Raw genomic sequence first — 24,980 nt, 5'->3', positions numbered from 1 at the left:
TTTTTCCACCACCTGCCATATATATCTTTTTAAAATAGTCTTTTCTGTTTAAAGAAACCCTTTCTGAATGCTTCTCACTCGCGGCATCTTTGTTTATTAATTTTGTTGTAATCAGCAGGTAGCATGGGGAAGAATAAGAACTGGTACCTACCACATGCATAATTATAGGCAGGATTCTAGCACTTCAGTACACTGGTATTAACTCCAGTTGACTGGCTGTGACTTATGCACCGGGAATTTTAAATGAGGTTGGTGTGTCTTTCATTTTGCCGGTGCAGTAGGTTGTACGTTCTCCTACAGATCTCACATGTCCACGCACGCACCCCATTCATGCTGGAAGAGCCACTTCAACCTTAATACTTGTGTGTGTGTAAAAATAAAGCTGCTGGTCAGAGGAGCCCAGGAATGGCCTTCCCGCATTCGCGCCCACTGGGGTGACACAGCCTCTTGATCCTCAGACCATAGCAGTTATGTTCACTCCAGAAGTTGCACAGAAATCCTCACCTGGCTAAGAACTGCAGTGGACTGTGTGAATTGCTGCTGTTTTTGAATTTTGCTGCCCCATCTTCCTGCCCTGTGCTTCTCAAAGATATACCTTCCCTCCACAATAAGCGGTAGGGGGTGTTGCTGACTTCAGAAACTATTACAGCTACTGGGATGCTCTCTGCGCTCTGGTGTGTCGACATAATGATCATTGTGGGAAGGGAGACAGTGTTTGACATGGGACTTACTGAAAGCATCTCCTGGGGCGGTTTCACCATGCAGGGTGGATTATTACATTGCTTACATGTTTGACAGGTGCCTTCTGTGGCAGGCATGTGGGCAGCTGCTGCTTGCTGCTTTATGGGTGGGGTTACCCCTTTTGTTAAGTTTATTACCCACTTTGGGGCCTGCTGTACTTTTTTATGGCATTTGCTACTCAACTTCCAGCACTGGCTCTTGGTCATAGAAAACTATTGCATCAGCTTGGCTGCGGGTTATCTCAGCCAGTAGTCAGTGTGGTTGGCCAATAGAAGTGCCACAAGATGCTAGCTAGGTCATTCCTATAGTGCACAGCATACTATCAGGACTGTATGCCCTAAATGTACCCAGGGTAGACTTGTGGATTGGGTGGGACTTGGGAGACCTGGTTTTTGTTCCCAGCTCTGCTACTGGCTTGTCAGGTCAATAGCACAGTAGCTATTTTAGAGACTGAGTTAAATTGAGACTTTCTCAGTGCAAAATAAGTGTCTGCACAAGGAGTTAGTGTGGACTATCTGTTGTGTTTTAAATTCGTGCCTTGGCATACTCTTCACTAACTTTTCTGTGTGTAGGCAAGTCTTTATACATAATTGCATGTGTATACTACCAGGAATGCCAACAGAGAATGCAAGGTACAAACATAAAACCACTCTTCTTCTTTCTAGTTCAGATGTAGCATCTATACAGCTTTTATTTGTGCCCAGGGCTGAATATAAAAAAGAGCATACATTCACTTCCACAAATATATGGAGGCAATCACGTCTTATTTTCTTCCTTCCCATAATTTTGATTTATTTGTAGTCTAATTTAGACATGAAGGACATTTAAAATATCTGGACACCTGCTGTCTGAAATTCAGGACCTGTTAATGGATGTCAAGTTTTGGTCCCTAAAAATTGAGGATGATATATCATGGAACTAGTCACTTTTGAAAAATTTTGTCCATTATGTGAATAGGAACCATGTTGCGTCCTCATTTTAAAATGTATCCCTGTCTTGGGTGGACACCGTGGATCTTTTACACTGCACAGCAACATTGGATAAGATTTTGAGGGCAGAACGAGCAATGCAGCATCCAATTTAAGCTGGGTGAATTTTAAAACAACAACAACAACAACAACCCTATATGCATGAACACGAGACAGTAATGATAACAGCTTTCCTTTGTGGCAGTAGAAGGTAATTTTATTGTTTGCAAGTGTGAATTACTAGATTGAAAATGCAAATACACATTTCACAGTGATGTGATCATGCACTGAGCTTTTTTGCTCAGGCACTTAGAAGCGTGACCCCAAAATAAATAAAATTCTACGCAGTGGAGCACTATGTATTATAGTGTGAAAAGTTTTAAGACAGTAACATGTTTTTAAACCTGCAGAAGAAATTTAATTGTAAAAGGGTAGAGGAGGCCTGGCAATACCGAGGATAACATCAGCAAGGAAAATCACTATATACCAAATCTCCCTGCCAGTACCTGCACTGGTTGATTCCGTGGTGTAAATACCTGGAAAATGCCTGTAGATAGATGCATATAAAAATGGTGAGGGATTAACAGGGGAGTGGGAAAAGATGGTGAGTGCTGAAAGGTTTTGGGGTTATTGGTTGGGAGCTGGCACATAGGATCTGGAAGGGCGATTCTGTGTGAACCCAGGCTGGTGGTAGGGAGGTGTCATCTAAATGACACCTAAACTGTCCTAATATCTAGTAGGACAAGGCAGCAGATATTAATTGCCCTACACTGGGCATTCGGTTTCCTCCTCCAGGATGAATACCTTGAGATGTTGTGCCTTATGATCATCACATTGACTATCCAGTAAAGTCCCACTTCCACACCCTTTGCAATCAATGGAAACTACCCATTGGCTTGAAGTGTGTGCTGGATTGGGTACTAGTTGGGTGGACTCTTGAATGTGCTGCAAGGCATGTTAGCTACAGCCCAGTTGGGTTCAGTGATTGTTCAGGTCTTCAGTTTTCCTCTGATTTGTGGAATGAGGTACATTGCATTGACCAGCCAAAATCTCATGTTCCATGCTGCTCTGCCAGAGTCCCTCTGAAGTGCTGTGTCCCTAGGCATGAGTATGAGAAGTGGGTATCCAGTATTTTGGCAGTTTATGCAGTGTTTCATCTCTCCGTTTGCCTCAGGTGTTGTGGAAGCATAAATCACCAGAGCATCTTGGTGCCTGGTAGGCCTTTATTAATTTCTTAGGATATATTTCCCATCTAAATAACTTCAGTGGTAAGAGGAAGGATAGTCCCGGGGGGGTATGGCTCTAGGTCAGGGCTGAATTCTTTGCTCTGCCACATACTCCCTGTCTGTGTCATAGTTCCCCAGCTGTAGCGTGAGGACAATAGCATTTCCCTTCCTCATCAGGAGTAAAGAAAATACACTGAAGATTATGAGGTACTTAGATGCTATGGGCATGGCGCTGTTTATACATCTAGAGAGAAGCACAACGGTGCTAGCACCTATGAGAATCTGCCCTCCCATGTTTGCTGCTTGGTACTCAGCAGATTTGGCAAACAAAAGGGGAAACCAGTTTGGAGACAAACAGCCTTGTCTGTCATGGCTGTTGTGGAGCAGAAGTGGTAAATCGTTTTGCATCTGAGAAAATAAATGTTCAAATATAACACAGCGTTTGTCAACATCCTCCTCCTCCTCGTCGCCACTGCCTGGAATACTAGAATTTGGGCAGGCAGTTAATCTTGAGCTGCCCACTTCTTTCTGCACCCTAAACATGGGCGTGACTGTTTGACCTTGCATTCAGATATTATGTTGTAATGTGCAGGACGGTAGCGTGGCCTCCGACCTTCCATACTTTAACCCCTCGCCATTATTATTTTAAGATGCACATTGAAAGGTGATTTTTATGGATCTCAAAGGTGCAGGTTGTGTGTCTCAAGGGAGGGTTTAAATCTATTTATGACCTGCTCAGGCTGGGATTTTCAAGCTATCTAAGAAGCCTTGACCACACTAATGGATTAGTCCTGAGATGAAGGACCTTGAGGCAAAAGCTGAGAAGTAAATGCAACCCAGACAAATGATTGTCCTAGGAAGAAAGGACCGTAGATTGGAACTGGGGTTAACATAGGTTTACCTTGGTTCAAGGGCTTGTGGACACAGCTTGCTTTTTCCTGGGGCAGCTGGGGTTTTCTAAGGATGTCCCATTTGCATGTCTGTAACCTAAAGTTTTTATGAGACCTACTTCAGCTAGCATCTGAGCTCCTCACAATCTTCACTGCAGTCATTCTGACACTCACTTACAAAGTAAAGACAGTACTATAATATCTGAATAAGATGGAAAAATGAAGCACAGAGAATAAAGGCCAGGTTCTCAAAGGCTTTGAGGCACCTAAAATTGGTGACCTTCCCCAAGGTCACACAGAAACCTGACTTTTGGCGATTGAGTCCAGGTCTCCTGCTCAGTTGCTTTCTGTTATGAGAATGTGTTTCTCAGGGGTGATTACAGGCAGAGCTATTTATTTGGGCCCTGATCCTGCTTGCTTCTAAGTCTCAGCAACATTAGTACATCACTGTTGGAAAGTTGAAAACTGACATGGAGGAGCTGCTTAAAGAGTCAGATATTTTGTCCAAACCTCCTTATCTCCCAAGATGACACTGGTTATTCTCACAGGTAAAACAAGACTGCACAAATATGCACCAGTGATCTAATCAGTTGGAACAAGAGCAATATTTTAACTAGCGCTACCTTTTAACAGTATCATTAAGGGCTCTCATTACTCTTTTATTAGAGGCTCACTCTATTCCTTATCAGATTACAGAATGAACATAACTCATGGCACTGATTTGATCTCTTGTTAAAGAGGATTACAGCTTTGCATTAACTTGGATTGACACGGTTTATAATTCGCTTGTTGATACACATGCTGGTGGTGTCATGTGTTCGACCCCCTCCTCACAGCAGCGCTGAGGAAAAGGACACCCATACATCATCATTAAAGATGGCACCACGCGCAGAAGTGGGAGGCAAAAAGGAGGCTTTCCTGCAGTAATGTCAGGCAGGACAAAAAAGACGCAAGCACAATATCTGAAATGCAGAGCTTGGATTTATAACCTTCTAGAGGCTGGGTGGACATGTGTTGGCTTTGGAGGGTTATTTACAGTGGTGAACATTTCATCATCAGCATTGGGACTTTGCATCAGCCTCAAGGGTGGACTGGCGGGCAGAACATATTCATGGAAACGTGGGGTCGCTCTTTCTGAGCACATCTGCATCATTGTCAAATGTGACGGGCAATATCTTCCTTGCTGGGAACAGCTCTTGCTCTTCTGGTGTCTGAGGTCCCGTTGGCATTGCAACTGTTGAGCAGGTTTTGTCCCCAGGTAGTGAACTAGTCAGGTTCCCAGGACATCATGAACAATACGCTGCTAGTCACTGTGGTTATTATGCCAGGTTTCATTGGCACATTGCAGGGTTTACCATCTAGTCCTCTTCCTGGATAGCTGCATTGGTTGATGCCCTTTCAGTCATCTCTCTCTGCAGGAGTGCATCATCACATGCATCTTCTAGGTGCTGCTCAGTTTGCAGTTCCTCCATGCATGTGCTCCTGCACAGGAGGAGGAAGGGGTGCTGGGCAGATTTTCCCAGAACGCACCAGTGCAGCATGTTGTGGTAGCCTGTGTGGAGTCGGATGGCATCAGCTTAGTCCTATTATGAAAAAAGCTATCTTGGATACAGCCCTGCCCTGTATACTGTCACTGGGGAGGTTGGCGTGCAGAACAGGGGTCACGGCAAATACACCTGTACCACAGATGCATGTAATCAGCTATGTGTTTCTGTCTGCGGGACTGTAGAGGCTGAGGTAACCCCAATCTCGCTTTTAGAGGTGGTATTTTTGGAATGGAGATCACCTCAGGACTTCTGCGGCTTGCTGCTGGGTGTATTACTCTTACCTGTGTAGAGAGGATAGGGGATTGCATGGGTACAGCAGTTCCCCACTGCCTTTGCAAGCAGCCACCCTGGATGCTGGCGGAAGTGGGGTGCAAATAACATTGGGAATTCATTTTTAGTGTCTGTTTTGCTGCCAGTCCCGTGCTGGGCTCCATTGAAGATACTGACCTTGAAGGTACTGACTGTGTCCTAAAGTCTGGCATTAGGCACCCACATGCCACTCAGTTCTGTGGCACTTGGGCACTTAATTTCTGCTAAGCTCCTTTGGAAACACTAGCCTAAAACCATGAACGACGCAGGGTTTGGTTAACCTGGCGACAGACTCTTCCCTGGTGCCACATTACAGATCTGGCCGTGAAGCATGACGGTGTGTGTTAGGATATGAATACCTGCCCAGCTAAGAGCCTGATCGAGGCCCACCAATTTAGAGACCTGAGACTGATGCAGGAATCACGGGAGGAAATCTCATGCCCTGTTTTGTGCATATTATTAATCTGGATCAAAATGGTCCCTTCCCATCTTAAAAATCTACAAACCATTTGGTCCCTGGTACAAAACCAGCCCAGACTTGCACAGTCTAGCGCAAGAAGGCTGTTCTAGCACCCAGGGATCAATGCTTGCTAAGACGCAGGATAAAGGGAGAGAGATTAACGGGCTATTGCTGAGGCAGTAGTTTGGAAGGTTTTCCTTGGATTGGACTGGGGCATCTGTTCTTCCCGAGTGGTGCCTTACTCCGCAAGTTAGTGCCGTTGCTTTGTCACTGTGTCTCGCTGCGAGCAGGGGGGGGTGCGTGCGAGGAAATCCTAGCATTAAAGGATTAGTATACTCCCATTACATAAGTGTTTAACAAAATAAGTTTGTGATATCCCAGCCGTTACTCAGCACACTCCATTTATCCGGTATTAAAATGCTAGGAGCCGAATTAGGAGTGGAATTCGGTTCTAGAGCTGTCATTCTGGCACCTTTTTGTGAACTTGGAATAGACAGACAAAAAAAAAAGGAGTAATGGCTCCGTGGACTGGTGACCCAGATCCATGTGGGTGAGTCCAGGGGAACTGGATGGATTCGGGTGGAATTGCTCAGTTCTACGTGGGTGTAACCTGCAGGAAAATGTTTTTGGCCCACTGCATGTCCTGAATCTCACTGACTCACTAGTTGGACTCCATTACCTCCCAAATTCTTTTGACCAAAGTGTGTTTCCAGACTTGGACCTTGGGCAAGAGGGGAGGACACAGTCCCACTCACTCCTACTCTGCTGTTTCTAGGTAGAGTCCCCTTCCTTGACGCTTGCTTGGCAAAGCCCCTCTCAACATGTCTAGGCTCCTTTTAAGTAGCTTTGGGGGAATGCTGCATGAAGTGACAAACTGCCCTTCCAGCTGCCCTGAAGTGACAAGCTCCTGGTTGTGAAGAAACAGTTGAGCTGTGCCACGAGCTCCTGAGTCTGGTGGTGGGATAGCCTTGGACCTTGCTACTTTTGAACCGTCTGGAGCAGCAAAAGGCAGATCACAAGCAGTTCATCTTGACTGTTTGCGTGGAGGCACGAGGCCTCCCACGTTGTTCTTCCCACAGCTTTTGTGTATAGTTTTGTCTGGTCAGCCTTTTTCTTTTTCTTTTTTAACCTATGATTTGCTCTTAGAAGTTGGTTCACGTCTAAGCAGTTAAGCATCCCATGGCTTTTAACTATAGTTGTTAGGAGGCCCAGTCTTTGAACAAAAGAGTTGTGTCTTCTTCGAAGCCAGCAGTCGCAAAACGTGCTGCGTGACCCTGGCTAATGCCAGTGGGCTGGCCTCATCGCGTCCTGATGTTTAATATTTGACATCTCTGGCAAGGAGACAAACTCCTCTGTTATGGAAATGTCCTTTGTACGGGGTGGGGGAAAAAACCGGTTAGGAGCTGAGAGATGATTTGTCGTCTTCCCTTTGTGAGACGATTTGTTTTCTCTTGCATCAAATCTGTTATAAAACAGTCAAGCTGTGAAAGAGGGAAATCATCCTTGGAACACAGGATATTAAAGTACACAAAGGATGTCCCCCTCCTTATTTTTCTTTATGTATTTATTGTGTGTGTGAGTGCATGTGCCGGTACAGTGGCTAATCTACTCAAACAGTGCTTTGGGTGAGAGAGGTCAGGCAGGCAACATTTTGTAAATTAAATTTCATCGAGAAAATTAGGAACGGGAGCTGGTGAAGGCAGCATGCCAGAGCGTCCTCTAGGCCTCCACATCTCGCCGCATCCCCACCATCGTACTGGCATCCATACCACCCAGCCTCCCACTTATTTTATGGGTGGGCATTTATTTAACTGGTGCCCATGGTTGGGATAGATCCACTGAGCAAACGTGAATGTGCACGTGGTACCCAGGTCTCTACAAAGTGAGGTTGTCTCGCTGCCTCCTTTTATCCTGAGAGCAGGTGGGGGAATACTTACTTGTTGTGAAAATGCAAGTTAAGTGGGGAAATGCCCGATTTAAGCAAGTCAGGGAAGCCAAAAGGCTATTTGAACCCTGTATCTGGCTCGAGGGGAAAATACCTCAAGAAACAACATTATGTCTTTATCGCTCACCCCTTCCTGCCCCTTCACTGTATCTGCTCTCCGCAGAACGTACAGAGCCTCTTTGTTTAGGGCAAGAATCGGCTTTCTTAAATATTTATAAATCTTGTGCCTCCTCTCAGGAGACAAGCCAGAGGTCACATGTCACCTTTCATAATTTAAAGCCGTGGAGCTAAAAGCATTTGCACGGGCTTGAAGGACCCGATCCTGACCTGACAGAGAGAGAGGGAATTGAAGCAGACCTTTCTGAATCTCCTTCAAGCACTGGGCACAGTGAGGATGGCCGCCTCTCTGGGTAATTTATAGCCCGAGTTCTGCGCTCCCTGGGTCTCACGGCGGTGGCCAGGAAACGAGTCGGGCAGTGCCACCTTGTGGCCAGCCCTCTTGGAAATCGGGGAACGGCAACGGCAGGTGCAGCTGATGGCAGAGGCCTGGCCGCTAAGAGTGAGCTCAACACTGGCGTGACTTCCTTGTTTTTAAAAGTCGCAAGTCGTTTATTCCTGGTCGGGTGATCATTGAGCAAGTCTCTCTCTGCTCCTGATTGCGATAGGTGCCGTCAGCCAAACGTGAGCTTGCTCCTGCAGAAATATCAGCATGCGGAGTGTCTGCACCTAGAGCGTGCTTGTGGATACTGAGTCAGCTCCAGCACGGTGTGTGCTGACTTAGGGTAAAACCAGCTAATTAAAGTCAATTAACAAAAGGATGTGTACTTATTTTATCATACTGGCCATCTACCCTGCTTACCAGGAAGCTTATAGTCTGACTCTCACTACTGTGTGCTAAAGGTGATTTAAGATACAGGCAGAACGTTTTTCAGGGGACTAAGCGACTCTTGGAGCTGTAGGTGACTTTTGGGTTTGTCCAAGTTGCATCTGACCTCATGGCCTCTCTTGCTGCCCTTCTTGCTGTAAATGCTTTTCAGGCTGCTGTGTTTCCCCCTATTTTTGTGCATTTAAAAATTCATTGCCCCTAGGAGAAGATATCACTAGGAGGTGGGTAGATACCATTATTGGTTATATTGCCGTGGGCCTATTCCAGATATTTAGATTGTCATTAAGAAGCGAGGAAGGACAATGTGGACAGGGAAAGGAAGAGAGTGGAAAGTAAACCTATTTAAGGACATTTTCACAAGAAAAGTAGCACAACAAAACAGTCCATTTTGCACCACTAGATTAATATAACTGCACAAACAGGGACCAAAATGCTTTCAGAAAACCACTGTCTTTCCATCAGTGAATCCCTGCTGTATTAACTGTCACTGCTACCATTCGCCATTTGATCCAGCAAGAGCAGGGCCCAGTGTTTTACCTTATAGTAAATAATCCTTCAGGTTTTCCTTTATTACCCATGTAAAATTATGAACCTTCCAATTTCATAGTAAGCAAAACACAGACCCAGCATAGTAAAGGAACCCAGACGCCCAAAGCTCAATAGCACAGACCACACAAAATAGTCTTTTCATGAAATGTTTAGCCGCATGACTGTAAGAAACATGAAGCATTTTCCCCTCTAGCAAGCCTATGACTGGGTAGCGCCATGTTACCTGCCCAGGTATATTTGTTCTTAGCTGTGTTATCTGCAACACAGAAAATGTCAACGTGCTGGACCCCTGAGCTATAGGACACCCCTCAAAACTATTGATGTGGTAGATGCAGTGTGTTTGGTAGGTTGCCCTCCATGGCTTTGTTATTTTGTTGGTCACCCTAGGTTGTTGGGGCTTCGTGAGATCTCTTCTCAGTGGGGCCCTTTGTCATTCTCTGCCCGATGTCTCCTTGATAAAGGCAGATGTATAAGCAACTTCTGAGAAAAAAAATTAATATTCCAACCAAACAGCACACAAGCCCATTAGCCTTTGTCAGGGGGCTGCTTCCACCTATGCAGTGAATTCACTGCAGATTATTACCTCTACTTTATTTCACATGTATATTTTTTTTAAAAGTAATAGCATAATTATAATTTTATTAACATATAAAATAATATAGCATTAGCTATTATATGATGTGTCCCTTTTTTGTTCAATGACAGTTTCAGTGGGATAATGTGACAGGAAATGTGAATGGCAGTTTCTTTGGTTTCCTTTTTAAAAATGTTTAAATGAGAGTTTTCATATTTATGAGGCATATGCTTGTACCTGAGGTTTGTGCTGGCCCATTGTGCATGTATGGTGGCACGTTTGTCCTTTGGTCAGAAAGGTTTTGCATATCTTAATCAAAACAGTAGCTAACAGTGTAATAGTGCTAGAGTGATGTGGCCATGATGATCCAGGAATTACGTAAGAGGCAAGGGTTTTTTTGGAGTGGTATGTTTTATTGGACCAACTGCCTGGTTGGAATCAAGAAGAATGCCTTTGGGAACAATGCTCTTGGGACCTGAAGAAGAACGCCTTGTTTTCAAAAGCTTGTCTGACTTGATCCCAGCTATGTAGTTGGTCCAATAACAGATGTCACCCCCAAAAATCCTTGCCTCTCTGTTAAAGTTAGGCATTTTGAGTGGTGAACTCTGTCTTCCGCTGATTTGTTGGTATGTGGGGGCAGGTCTGTCATAGGCATATTTTAAAGTTATGTTTATTTTTAAATAAGTGACTTAGATTTTTAATCTCCAGCACACAGTTGCATGCATGGGTGATCCAGCATGTCCTAATCACTCTGTAATCCATTCGCATTTGTGTATATGTAATAGTGGCAGCCTGGCCAAGCTCACTCTTCTGGGTTCTAGACCTGACTTTGTCAGTGGCCTTGGTCATGCTACTTATCCTGCGTCTGCCTCCATTTTCTTCATCTACAGAATAGGCACAATAGGGGCTCCAAGGTGCAGGAGGTGTTTCTGTGATATGGTGATGCTGCATGACACAGCAATGGTTTACTCTGTGATGTGTGCGATTTCCTGGCCTGCACAGGGATTGCTGCTCCTTTTCCTTTCCTGTCTGTGCAGAGAGCTAGGATGATGGTAAGTGCAAAGTCTGCATCCAGTCCACTGCTGGCTGTTCCTGCCGTTTCCTTCCCTGCCAGTCATGTTTGTGAAGCCACCACATCTGTGGTACAGACTGCATGCAACTCTGGCTTCTTCTCAGTTGAGAGGGACATTGAGTGAAGAGTAAGATATGACCCTCTCTCTCCTCCCTGTCCACCCCTGCATGCACATGTGCCTCCTTTGTCCCAAATCATTCATGCACCAAAGAGCAGAGTTGATGCAGAGTAGCTGGGTGCCCTCTGGCGCACTGCACACAGGGCTTGGAGCAGAGAGGGATGCATGTTGGTAAAATCAAGGCTTTCTTTTTTTGAGTCAATGCCAAAGAAATGCATAAATAATTAAGCCAAGGTACTTACACACACATGTTTTATGGCAAATGGCTGTGTGGTCCATGATCATTTTTTCCAGAAACAGGTTTTATGATAATATAGTAAAAATATTAAATTAGAAAATGCCTCACTAAGGGTGATAAAACCTTACTACAGTGGAAATAGGTAATTATCCCCTCTACAGCCTAAATGACAGTTTAAAAGAAATAAAAATGTTAGTGCTCATTACTTGCTTTTGTAGGTTGCAATAAAGGGTAAGTTAAATTTTAATTCAAGGAAGACCCCTGTATCGACCTGTATCCTTCCAAACTCACTACCTCAGGTCTAAGTACTATTAATTACTTGGTATAGGTTATTCCTCAGCATAGCACTAATACCAGCACCCTTTTGTGCTAAAGTCACCTTTTCCTCATGCGGGGGGCAGCTGGCTTGCAGTTTGCTGAGGGGTTTCAACTCACTGGCACAAATCTGATTTTTAATGTATGTGGGTGCAAGGGAGAAATTATATGTTTTTTAACCCAAATCCGAGTTCATTATGCATCGCCTTAAGGGGGCTGAAAGTATTAAAATCCACACTTACCCTGGTGAATTGAAACACAGACAAGGTTAAACCTGGAGGATTGATGAGTTTTACTCTCTGCGTGGTTAAAACCTGCTGAGGGGAGATGCTTCAGGGGAAAGGTAGCCTGTACAATAACAAGGAAGAAAGGAAGGAAGACAGAGCTTGGCTAGTTTTCCTGGGTGAAAGCATTTTTTCTGTTGCTCTTTTTCTCCCTTCACTGCTCACTCCTAACCCTCTCCCCAGTTAGAAATAACCCTGCTCTGTGCTGTATCCACTGCAGCACCAGTAGTGGTGAGTTGTCAGAGCAGGATGCTAGTACCTGGTTTCTCAAAAAATTGCCTTTCATTTTTTGCTAATTTGGTCCCTGAGCTCAGAGCAACCATAATACTGATCCCTGAACTCTCCTGCTCCTCTGAGGGCTTTCCAATGAGAGAGATGCATTGAGGGAAAAGGCAGCTGCAGCCATGGGGGAGAAACACTCACGCTGGTTTTTGAGGTACTTTTGGGAGGTGCCTGCTTGCTGCTGTGCCAAAGCCCTGAGTGCCTCGGCTTGGTTTTGGAAGGTTTGTCCAGTCCATGCGCTCCCTGCTTAAACTTTGTTACGGCAGCGGAAAAGTGCAAGGGAGAGAGCATGCAGTGACTTCATGTGCTAAATTGCTTTGCTTTTAAAGCCGAGCGTGGCCTGCCATGCAGGCTTCTGGGGGGCACAGGTGTGTTTTTTTGCTTCCCAGAGCTGACAGTCCCAGAGGATGGCAATTCCAACCAGACGGGATGTCCTTCCCGTGAGCCATCAGCCTTTTCTTCCTGCCTGACTGCGAGGTATGCTCAGGTAGTCCACACCTGCTGTGCCGCTGAATGTGCTGCATATGTGTGCGTATCTTCCCGTGGCCGCTGTCTTGTGAGCGGATGATGACAGCCCAGCAGGGGCGTTACTGCTGCCTTCTCTCTCCTAAATGTGATATTGTTTTTGGGAGGTGGAGGAGAAGGGGCTCTACCGACTCTGTTTCTGTAACAGGGCCTGATGGCACTCAGCCAGAGCAAAAGCCATTTAGGGCTGTTGGTCTGGGATCATTTCCACTGAAAGGACACCATGGAAGCCAGGCTCTTAAGGCCCTGCATTTAGCCATCCCACTGTGTCCTCCTCCAGGGATTTGTTGCCTTCCCCATCTCTTGCCCCTGGTCTGTGAGATTGTAAGCTCTGCTCTTGCCTGGCCCCCATGAGCAGGGTCAGGTCCCCCAAGTTGACAGCCCACTTCCTATCAGAAGGGCATCTGATTCTGTTTGCAGTATAATGGGCACCCTCTTCTCCATGCATGCCTCCTGGGACGCAGAGGGATGATGGGAAAACCCTGGGATTGGCACTTGATTTCAGAGCCTCTTTGCCAGAGACTTCATCCGCCATTTTGGCTAGGTGTACTGGTAGCTCTCTGCTTTTCTTCCCAAATTCACCAGGGCTTGACGAGGATGCACTTCTTACATGACCAGAGAGCTCAGGTGCTCCAGCAAGCAGGTTATGTTTACATTTAAATAGACAGTAGGCACATCTACACATTCACCGTTACTGCACAGTAACTGAAAAAGTGCACACCCATAACTATCTCACAGTAACTATCTCGATTTAAGCCTCAGTTGTTACTGTGCAGTAAGGCATGTGTAGATGCACAGTGACCCTGTTTGTGTGGGCTGATTTGAGAATAACTTTAGTCCCAGGTCAGCCTACACACAATCTTACTGCGCTGTAATGCCTGCACGTGTAGATGGCAGTATAAAAGCCGCTTACTGTGCAGTAAGTTACTGCACAGCAAATGCACATGTAGACACACCCAGTGAGAGGTTAATACTGCCTCCAAAATTCAAAGGAAATAATACTGTATAAAACCTCCCTGGTTCTTAAAGCCTCGTAGCTTCTTCCCACTCTCTTTGCAGGCTGCACCAGTGCTGTGGATCGGACAGCTCTGTTGTGCTGGTGCTCAAAAAATGGGGGCTTGTGCGTGGGCACAAAGGGACCTGAGGTGTGTGCTGTTTGTGTCTTGTCACATGCTGTTGGCATACATTTTGCCTGAGGATAGGGTAGCTGGAAAGCTTTGTGCTTGTTAACTGTTACAGGCCACAGAATAACATTTTTACATCTGTTGTCTTCGGTGTTGACCCCTTGGTTCAGACAAAAAAAAGTGAACATAGTATCTCCAAGGGTTAGTGTTGGGACCAGCTGCCAGTTGGAGCAGTCTGATAGGCGCCTGGCCCCTTGTAGTTGAGTTTGATGGACTCTCTTTGGGAGATTTTCTGGTGCGCCTTTCATGTGGGATCATGTCAAAGAGCCTGAGATGGTTTCTGAGCCCAGTGTAACCATATGTTTGAGGGTTGGGCTGGGTAAGTGGAATTGTTCTTGATTAAAGCAGGTGGGGGTAGAGGCGTAGAATAGGGGAGGCTTCCCTTCTAGTGTCACTGAGTTAGGTGGATTAGAGCTGCAGCTATAAAGTGGATTGGGGAAAAAAGGAATGGCACTGGGGAAGCATCTGCCGGCCTCAGCAAGCAGAGTTGCTCCCTCACTGGAAGCCCTTCACCTGGGTACAACAGGGCATGGGGGCTCGAGCTGGCAAGACACACGCCTTGGCTGCCTGTGCCTACAGGAAGCCACAGGGCGGTAGGAGAATTTGTCTTTCCGGGTGTCGTTTGCTGCAATACAATCAGTCACCCTGGCTATTTAAAACAGGGAGTGTGTGTGCATGCGTGTTTGGGGGGGAGTGGATTTGGTGGCGTTTCTTTAAAAGGCTCCAAGCCCCTCGGCCTTTCGAGTTACTTTGACAGGAGCAAGTGGCGTATGTTTGTCAGCTTTGCCCACCTGAGTGTGAAATGATGTTCTATCAAAACACCGGTTTCAGCATTTCCCTCTCCGCTCCTGACATGTGAACCCTGCTGCGGACAGTAACTGCTGCTTTCTGCCTGGGAATTTCACTGATATTGCAGTACAAGTGGAAACATTTGCTCAGTGGTAATGATGGGGTCTGGCTCAAGCAAGCAAGGCAAGGTTGGAAGGCTATGATTGTGGAGGACTAAATAGCATCGCTCTCTGCATTTTTTTTTCCCAGTCAAATGATGGAGTCTTAAAGTCACAATGTCCTTTTTTGTCAGTAAAACCTCCCGCTGTATGCTCTCTAATTTCTCAATTGAAATGGCAAAAGCAAGTTATACTTATCAGTTAATAGGCAGGGAGGCTGCGAAGTGTAGGAGAGGTTTTGTGAGGCATCACCTTTTCTTTTTTTTTTAACATGATGAAGATAATGATTTTTCAAGCCAGCATCTGTGCTAGCAGGGAAGTCGGGATGTTTGCGTCTTGTTGGGAGTTCACCTGGGTTCTTTTTTTATTCCATCGGCCATTTGGCATTTACACAGGATAAAGATGTAGAGGGAAGCAGCGAACAAAGAGAATGTGACGTCCCGGCTTCTTTTGCATGCAACCATTTAGTACCAAGACTTTGAGGGTAAAATGTGATGCCAACTTCTCCCACCTAAACTAGGTCCTTTCTCTCTCACCTTGCTGCTGCAGCACATTGCCCCAGGGGGAGGTGACGCCTCTTTAGACCCACAGTTTGCTACTAAAGTCCTATTGTTGCTGGATCTGTCACACTCCCGCTTTCACCCTCTGCACTCCCTCTCCTGGCTGCAGATCTGCCCCACGGACCCTGCCTCTTCCTCCCTCGCTCTCCCATTTTCTCACTGCCAATGCCTGGATGTCCCCAAACCCCATGTTTTTGGCACCTAGCACCATTCCCCTGATTCTTCCCACCCCGCTGTCCTGCTCTCTCCCAGGGCAGGGTTTGCCAGCTTTCAGATCTGTTCCCCATCATATAGCAGCCAGTCTGAGTCTGCCACATGTTATTACACCTGTTATTAAACCTGTGATCCTGTATCATGGAAGCTCCACAGTTAAGTTGAGTTGACTTTTGGGCACAGAGCAGTGGATTTGACCAAGTCATTATACCTGAAGGATACAGCATCCTCGCTACCAAAGCCATCGCATCATTAACTCCTTGAATGCACATTGAATTTTCTGAGAACCGAGCAGTAAATTCATTAGAGCAGATTTAAAAAACGGACCATTTATGAAACACAGCCTTCTCATACTGCTAATGGCCAGTGAGTCGCTGCGTGCAACTGCAGCCTCCTCCTGCAATCAGCATTTGCGTTTAATAGAGATTGGAGCTCAACTCTGAGCTTTCTGCGCTGTGGGAAGTTCTGGGTCGGGTTTGAATGTTGTGCCTCGCACCCTTGTTGTGCCTACCTAGCAAGAACCAGTCCCTCCTGGCTGACCGGCCCAACACGCGACTGATGAGTCCCTGGTCTGACTTTTTCAGCAGGAGTTTTCAACCTCCGAACCTCAGGGTCACAGACCTCACTTAAAACAAGTTTTTTTTAATAATCCTTCGTTAACACACCATAATTTTTACCAGTTGGTGCATTCGTTCTTCCTGCGTTGAGTCCGGGATCCCATTAAAGAGCCTTTTTGGCTTGGGTGGTAGGTGTTCGTCACACAGGGCACTTGTATGTGCTTGCGCTGCAGCACCGGGTGCTTTTGAAAGTACCCAGCACTGCATCATGTACATTTATAAAAATCGCGACGTGCACGTCAGAGCTGAGAAAATGTCGGCGGCACACTTCTGAAATAAAACGCATCAAAGGTTAATTGAGTCTGCTCCGACCTGCCGGATCTCTGGCGCGTTGCAGCAGATAAATGTATGTGTATAAATGCCCACAGTCCTTATTTTTGCAACTGGATGAGTTTTGGTTTTACTGCTGAAGGGTGTCTTTAATTTGCTGTTCTTCCTCACCCGTCTGCCTTCCCTGCCTAGTCAGGATGCTTAGGTTTTAAAATTAAAAATAAATAAATTTAAACTGGCCGTCTATTTTTTTTTAAACGGGGAATCTTGCCCCTCTTATCAAAATTGCTGCATATGTGATATTAATTGGAATCTTGTTGCTGGGTCACTTCCATTGTTTTTCAAGTACCGTCAAGTCCAAGAAAATGTATGAAAACTAAATTATAGTCCCACATAGGCTGTCTGATTGAATCCTCCTTATGGCTCTGCGGTCTCATACATCCTATTAAAATATTCAATCTTGTTTTCTTACTTGAAGAGCCTGTCTGTAAAGGGCAAACTTATAGAAAACCTCATTCCCTAGAGATATGGTATCCAGCCACACTGACATATTTACATATTTCTGTACTGCATGTGATTGGTCTTATGTAAGTCATTCCCTACACTTGTATTTATTAATAAAGATTGTTGAATGCATTTTTAATTATACAGGGGCCTTTTCATTTGATGTTGCTGCCTGCCTTCTGCTTCCAGTTTGACCTTGAAAAGTTACTTTCCCTTTTTCTTATTTTCCCCCCCCCGCCCCCCAGGACGGAGCTTTATCGATCGCTGTTTGGAAAAGTCACGCACCCCGATGCTCTCCTGCAGAATTAGCAGCTGACCCTCGGGAGCAGGAGGACGTTTTCGTTCCTGTTGTCTGCGTTTTGGCCAACGTACAAATGGATCCTTTGTGTGTGGTTGGACACTTGCCTGTGCAACACCGGGGACCCTCCAGGCTGCCATGTCTAGTCCAGTTGAGAAGTGGCAGCTCCGCTTGCTTAATGATCTGGCCTTAACTGCAGTCATTCCTTGTATGTGTTCGGGGGGGGGGATGGTGGAGGCAGTGTGGGGACCAGCCTCCAGCTGTCACCGACCCCTGTGACTAAAAACCCCAATGTGGACTCCATTACTTGACTACAGTATAGCAAATAAATACGGCTTCCTGTGTATGGGGAAGCTCTAGCATCGTTCCTTTGCAACATAAGAGGAAGAAGGGAGTGGTGCCTCCCTGTTAAAGTGTTTTTTCATTTGCTGGGGATTATTCTACTTCATTTCACGCAGGGTTGTAGCTAGTTTGTACAATGTCAGGTCAGCCTCAGTCACGAGTGCAAGGAGATCTAGCCCAGCTAGAGGGAGCCCCATCATCTTTTAAAATGGGCTTCGTTGCGGTTTCTGTAAGGATCCATTTGTGCTAATTGCAGAAGGCCATTCATGGCCGTGGTCTTGCAGTCTGCCCTGTGGCCACTGCGGAGTGCCACTGAATTCAGGATGCCCCAGTGATGGCTGGAGTGCCCAGTGTGTCCAGCCTCCCGAGGCCTGATCTGGCAACACCTGGTTCTGGTGCACGAAAACGTGTACTCTCTTCATGGATGGTGTGAATTGAAACCCTCCGCCTGCCAGAAGCAGCCTCTATAAAGTGCACAAGGGCATTGACACATTGGCATCCATCAGAATGCACTCACATGCCCAGGACTAGTTTTTGAAGTCAGAAAATATTGGTGAGGTTTCAGGCCCCTCTGATGTTCCACACTTAATTATTTTTGCTGCTGCCATGTACTTCTCCCTGCCTTCCCCCAGTGACACGCTTTCTGTAGGGGTGAGCACCGGTGTAAATCTGGCCAGAGGAGATGATTCACTTGTTTTTTCATCCGAAGGTCAAAAGCTGGGAATTAAAATCCCATAAGGGGGATTTATTAGCCTGCTGTGATCACTCTGAGATGGAGATTATCTTGCCTAAGCAATACGTGCATATGTATGATGTATAACAGCAAGCTGGCCATTGCTAGTCTACAGTGTTTACCCACGGTATCTGTGTTTTGCTTTTTATACAAGCCGATTAAAACGTTTTGCAAACTGAGTGGCCAAGACTGGGTTGGTGCAGGGATGGTTCCTGGTTTAGGTAGTGGCATGAGTTTGGGCTACAATGCTACTTGCTGCCAGGCGCAGAACCAGACCTGTGGTGGAAGGGAAGAGAGGCATTTCCACGCCAGGCTGGGCAGTATAAAGGGCACCAGTAGTCAGGATCTTTTAAGTGGGGGAGTGGTCATGTGGATAGATGCACTGGTTCGTGTGGCTGGAGGGCTGTTTGTAGGGGTACAAGTAACAGTGTCCTTGCAGGCATTCCTTTAGTGAACCAGAAAGGACAGACCTCATCTCTTGGCTTGGCCAGCATTGCCGCAGGTTTTTGCTGTCAGGACTCAAAATGGTGGAGGATAGTATGCAAAGAAGTGTGGATAAGGCTATTTTACCCATAAAACTTGCAGTGCAGTGCCAGGCTTTAGTGTAGACAGGAAGGAATAGATAGATCCAGGGGGAATGCAGGAAGGGTAATTAATGCTTTTGGTTTCAGGCAGCAAGCTGTGGTCCTTTAACACACCACAAAGGAGTCTGTATTCTGTTAGGTCAATAGTAGTTTACCTTTCATTTAAGGATCTTGAAGAGCCCTGCATGCACAGCTCTTAGGTCTCATGACTCTGTGTAAGGTAGGTAAGCGTTATTGTCACCCATTTCACAGCTGGACATAACAATGTCTTTTACTAAGCAGTCAGTGCATAGTAAATTATAAACCAATTATAAACCAGTACATCTTGAGAGTCCCTGTGGTACAATCAAAACTAAGGCAACACCCGCCTACTTGGGTATTTCATACCTAATGTTATGCATAATGGCTATAGTCATCTAATGGTGTTGATCACGGGTATCAGTGCTGTATTTTGCTTTAACCACAGTGATATGCAAGACTTTTGGAAGTATTGGGCTGGGGCTGCTATCAGATCTGGTTCCACCCTGCATGGCACTTGAATAATAGTTGCTCCAAAATATGAGAGCAAATACTATGTTTAATTAGATGGAGCATCTGAAAGGTAAGTGGTGGAGGTGGTATAAAATACATAACTGTACTAGGCGGTTTTTAGAATTCAGGATACCACCTTCCTTCGAGCAAAGAATAAATTGGAAACTAGTTTAATTGACACGGATCCTGCAATTCAACTGTTAACTGAAGGACAGATTAGTTGATTGATTTGCATTTTAATAAAACCTAATACTTTATTTTTGTGTGTGTGTGGCTAATGCTGATTTTTTTAAAAATGAGTTTGGAATTGTTATCAGGACTCTTCATTTAGAGCCATTTTCATTGCTGAGTGAAGCATTCCTCTCCTCTTTTGGGAAGGTGGGTTCTTTGATTTCTGACCCCTTTGGCTGCTGCTACCATTTGACATTGTAAATAATATTTTTTAAGATTCCTGGTCAACACACACACACGCCTTGGCCACAGACCTCTCGTATATAGAAATGTAGAGGTTATCAGGGATGGAAAGTGCCTGCTAAGGTTGTACCCTACATCTTATTCGAGTGGTTTGCCTGTTACAGGTTGAAATTCATTCACTGGAGGGTGAGTGAAGATAAAGGAAACTAAATACTTGTTTGCTTTGTTGTAGGGCAAAGCTGCTTAATAACCTGGTTAACCAAAGCATGAACTGACTCGTGTGCATCAGACTTCATGCATCTCTCATAAGCAGCATGGAAAGTGAGACTGGAGCAGTGCGTAGCTTGTAGTGAGCTGGGGGCTGACCATACCAAGGGTTCAGTGTTGCGGCTCAGTGCAGCCAGGGCCCAGACACAGCTCACCTGAGTGATTTGGAAGCGAGTTGGCACCTCTCCTCTTGCATCTGAGCATTGCTGTGGCATTGGAGCTGTAGGCAGCAATAAAAGAGAGAGGCCATATATTATGGAACAGCATAGCAAACTGAAAACGCCAGCACGTGCTGAGGATGTGGCCTTAGTACAACCCTCCATTGCAACCCTTTCTCAGCGATAGGAGACCAGGTCCTGTCTCCTGTGGAAAAGGTACTGTTCAAGTTTAGAAAATGCATGTCACGATCCTCACTGACTTTGTTTTTGCAAAAGGAACGTATCATGGATGACTAAATCTTCTGTTCACTTGCAGCAAGGCAGCAGCTGTGGCTCTCAGAGAAGCACATTGATTTTTTTTCCTTTCCTGTCTTTCCAGCTCTCTGCTCGGGCAAAATTTGCCAGGCGGAAACTTACTAAATGTCACTGTTGACTCCTTGCTGCCGCTCTCGCTATTCCTAGATCTAAATAACGACCTTATGCTGCAACGCTTCCACCAGTGACGGTGCTCCCCAGAGCATACGAGGGCAAGGCTGGCTGAGCGGAGAAATCCAGCGGCAGAGACACGAGGACAAATAACAATATGGGGAGCTGCTGGAGAGAGCAACAAACCCACCGGCGGTGTATGGTTGGGAGGTGTAGGAGGAGCGTTACAGCTCAGCGAGGACATGGTGAGGCTTAGGAAAGCCGTCTCCTGGGCAGAAGCGTGGTGAGCAATAGCGAGACAATTCACAGGCTGATGCTTGGTACCAAGTGCTTTGGTCTGCTGATCAGAGGTGGACACAGTTAAACCTGCAAGGGGTGGGAATAAATCAAGCTGCCCTGACTTAAAACACAAAGCTGTGAGCATGTGAGGAGCCCCAGAAGTGCTGCAGCCCTGCTCAGTGCCAGACTTACTTCTGGATGACATGGGGGTGGGAGGGACACGATACTTGCATGCTCCTAGCACGCTGGCCACGGTGCAGATGTGCTCCAGGCTTACCCCTTGAGCTTCACCTCCCTGCTCATGCATCTGTGGCGTGTGGGTGTGGGTATACCTGTGATAGCCTTAAAGCTACAGGGGCATGGAAGGCACGGGGATGCCGCTTTCTGCCACACGAGCCAGCTGTGGCTAATCCCAAAGCACCCTCACACCACTGCATGGAAGCCACGCAGCTGCAGCCTTGGTTGGCTGATTTCTCCCTCCTGTTTCAGCCAGGTAACCTTTTGACATCCCAGAAGTAGTTTCCCCAGGTGTTGATCGGGGATTGGGATGTACTTGCAGTGCATTTAAGCCCCTGATGTGGTCTTTTAATACGTTTAACTGCCACCCTAATGTAAGCAAGCATTAAGGCCGGTGAAAGGGAAGCAAGATGCCCATGTCCTACATGGGGGTTTGGTGCTTAAGCAAGCAGTCCTTGCCATAAGCTGCTGCTGGGCTGACTTGGCACTGCCTGGCCAACCCGCATGCGTAAACACTCCTTTTCAGCTTGACTCCTGTGTCCTTTAAAGTTGTCGCGCACGGCACTTGGGTTTCAGCGAGGGCTGTAATGTTAAAAGGGTAATACGAGCCACTCAAAACGTGATAACGTCGGGTTCATATTGTTTGAGGAGATAAGAGAAATTCAAAGCCTTACTAAGGAAGCTTTTGAATTTTACTTATCAGTGTTTAAGCAGGCTTGTCTCTCCCCCCACCTGGGTAGTGTGATACAGCATGAGAACCTTCCACAGGAGACTGGTGCCTGCAAGGCCCCGTTCCAGCTGCTGACCCTGCCGCTGAGGGCAGTGTTTGAGTCCTGATGCTGCCAGGGTGTGCGTTTGCTACCGGGGGCACTCAGCCTGCAGTGTGGCTGTGCCGGGGCTAATCCAAGGCATCGACTGGAGTCTCCTGAGTGTGACTTGGTGGAGTCCAACAGCAGGGTGGCCTTCAGTTAATCGGCTCTGCCTTTGCTCGGCAGTGGCACTGTGGGCAATACGAATTGCTTCAGAGATGGGTGAGGGCACGGTGCTTGTGCAGACTGCAAAGGCAGGCATGTTAGCAGAGTGTTTCATGTGCTCAGAAAGTAGCTTGAAGGTCTAGCGGGCACGTGGGGCTTTGCATGCCCAACTGGAACGGGGCAGATTTTCCCAAGGCTGCTACCACCTTACACAGGCTCCATGACCCTGCCTCTGGCCACTGGCTAGTACCACACCAGTAAGCTACTGTGCTGGCCTGCGCTTACTCCCAGGAGTGGTGGCACAGGGGTGGTCCTGTGCAGCTGAGCTGGCCCCTTTGCAGGTCCGGGGCAGGGGCTGTGGAATTGTGACTGTAGGCAGTTTTCCTGACCTTATTTCTGCCATGCTCCAGTGGGGCTGCGCTCCCCTGCTGCCGCTGTGGGCCAGGGGAGTACTAGCACCCGCCTGCAGGGAGGAGGCTAAAGACTGAGTCTCCAGTGGAAGGCCCGCTGCTGCTCAGGGTGGGAACAGCTCGGGACAGCTGCTGCACCACTCGGGCCAGGTGCGGCATCCCTAGCTCAGGGGAAAGGCAGACACGGTGCCGTGCTTGGTTAGCAGACAAGGCTCCTGATCGTACTGCAGAGCTGGTCAAAAGGCTTGAACGGTGTTTAATAAGGGCCAAGCTACCAGGACGGTTTCCACTAAGTTGTCCTAATAATGTCAATTAACAGCACATAGGAGTTTTTCCCAATAGGATATTAATGCTTTATTAATTCATGATACATTTGCTAATTAGCACCTCCATGCCTGTGCATTATTTTTAAAACCACTGCACATCAGCTGGAAGGTGTGTTTGGGGACCTGTAGGGAAGTGCGGGGGGGTGCAGAGCAGAGTCCTGTATTAATCCTCCTCCCCCAGCCCACACCAGATGTGAATTCCAAGTTTCAGACAAACAACTTCATTTACAAGTGTGTCTCTAATTAGCTGCAGAATTAGTAAAGCGGAGTTTTCCCCCCATAGAACGGCTAAAGCCCTGAGGGAGGCTGTGGAATGGAGAGCATCGCATTTCCAATTATTTTGTTGAATTGCTAATTTAGTTATTGTGCCTGGCGTAATTGTGATGGGTATTGGGTGTGCAATTCAATTTGTTTTAAATATTTGTGGGAAGGCTGATCAGTAATGGAGCTGACCTATTTCATGGCCCAAATTGAGAGAAGTGACTATAACAAAAACAGCTACAAAGCCACAGTTTGTTTCAGTTTTTATTTTGATCTCTCTCATCCCTCTTAAGACTGTTGATGCAACAAAAGGTTTAAATTAAAAGCTGATAGCACTTTGATCTTGGGCTTTTGAAAGCTTACAGCTTTGGTACTGCTTTTCTTGGCATTTTAATATGTAGATATTTTAGGCTAAAGCGTTTTTAAATGCATTTCTGGTGTTCAATAGGGGTGGTTCCCCCTCTCCTCCCCCCCCACAACTTTTATGATGTTTGTTGAGGTGCTCTATGTCCTTAACCCCACCCCCCCGCCCCCAGATGCTGGTTTGGGCAAAGCATGAGACCAGATGGAGTTTGCTGGCATGATGCACTGCAAAACCCCTGCAGCTTAGGTACTTACCATTAATTCTAAGTGGAGAGTTTTCAGGGCCTCGTCTGCAGTAAATACCATTGGAGCTGTTTCTAACTTAGCAGCTGGGGCAGCATTTCTTTGGCTTTACTTGTAAGTTTATTTCCACAGAGCAATGGTGGTAGTGGGGAATCCGTACAGAAATGTCTAGGGTGATTTTTACAGGGGTGTAGGTTGTAGTCGTGTTGGTCGAAGGGCACAGGCAGACAAGGTTCTTTGCATGAATCTGGTATCTTTTATTAGACCAACTTAAGTAGCTGGAAAACAATTATTAAGCAAGCTTTCAGGTTCAAAAACCCTGTCAGGATTTTTAACAGTTATGCTATTCCCTGCCCTTTAAGGCCACGCTTTTTCTTATAAAAAGCCCGGGAGAAAAAGCAGCTTTGGAAATGCCGAGTGGGAGTTCATGAACTCCAAGCTGGGAGCTGGGCAAACCCCGGTGCCTACCCCAAGGTGGAGGATGAAAGGGAAGTGCCAAGCACAGCTCTGCTGCGCGCTGATGTCACTTGTTGGGAGAACAGACGCAGTCCTGCCTGGGCTTGGTAGCGGCGGTGGGGCAGAGGCATGCGTCGGACGTGGAAAAGTGAGTTTGATCTAGGTCTGGTACAGGGATCTCTGCATGGCTCAATCCTGGGCTATACAGGCCTTGCTCAGCCATGTCCTGCAGCGAACCGTGGGGCAGGCTGTTGAGAATTGATCCTGTGAAACAGAAGCAGGATGCGATATGCTTGTGCGTGCACCAGGCCTGGCCTTACGGAGGGCCTGCATCACTGTCTTGGTGAATGCTGCTGGAAAGGGGCACAGACTGGTCCAGGGCAGTGGGCTGGTTGCCGGCTCTTCCAAGGACTGGATTGTTTAAGGGAAAAGTGGTCCCTTCTTGCCCCTTGGG

General features: G+C 46.6%; 1 protein-coding gene across 2 annotated transcripts in view; it reads left to right on the top strand.

Annotated features, from left to right (window-relative positions):
* Nucleotides 1–19,969, top strand: part of AATF (apoptosis antagonizing transcription factor) — a 72,483-nt gene extending 52,514 nt beyond the window's left edge. For both annotated transcript variants that reach the window (XM_019545639.1, XM_019545638.1), the window contains exon 12: nucleotides 17,470–19,969. In XM_019545639.1, coding sequence (XP_019401184.1) covers nucleotides 17,470–17,533 — 64 coding nt within the window. In that variant the 3' untranslated portion in view covers nucleotides 17,534–19,969. The remainder of the gene's footprint in view (nucleotides 1–17,469) is intronic.
* The last annotated feature ends 5,011 nt before the right edge of the window (nucleotides 19,970–24,980 follow it).

This window comes from Crocodylus porosus, unplaced genomic scaffold (genome assembly GCF_001723895.1).
Source record: "Crocodylus porosus isolate Cpor-Errol unplaced genomic scaffold, CroPor_comp1, whole genome shotgun sequence".
NCBI lineage: Eukaryota > Metazoa > Chordata > Crocodylia > Crocodylidae > Crocodylus > Crocodylus porosus.
The sequence above is the reverse complement of the archived record's forward strand: the minus strand, read 5'-3'. Positions and strand labels throughout refer to the sequence as shown.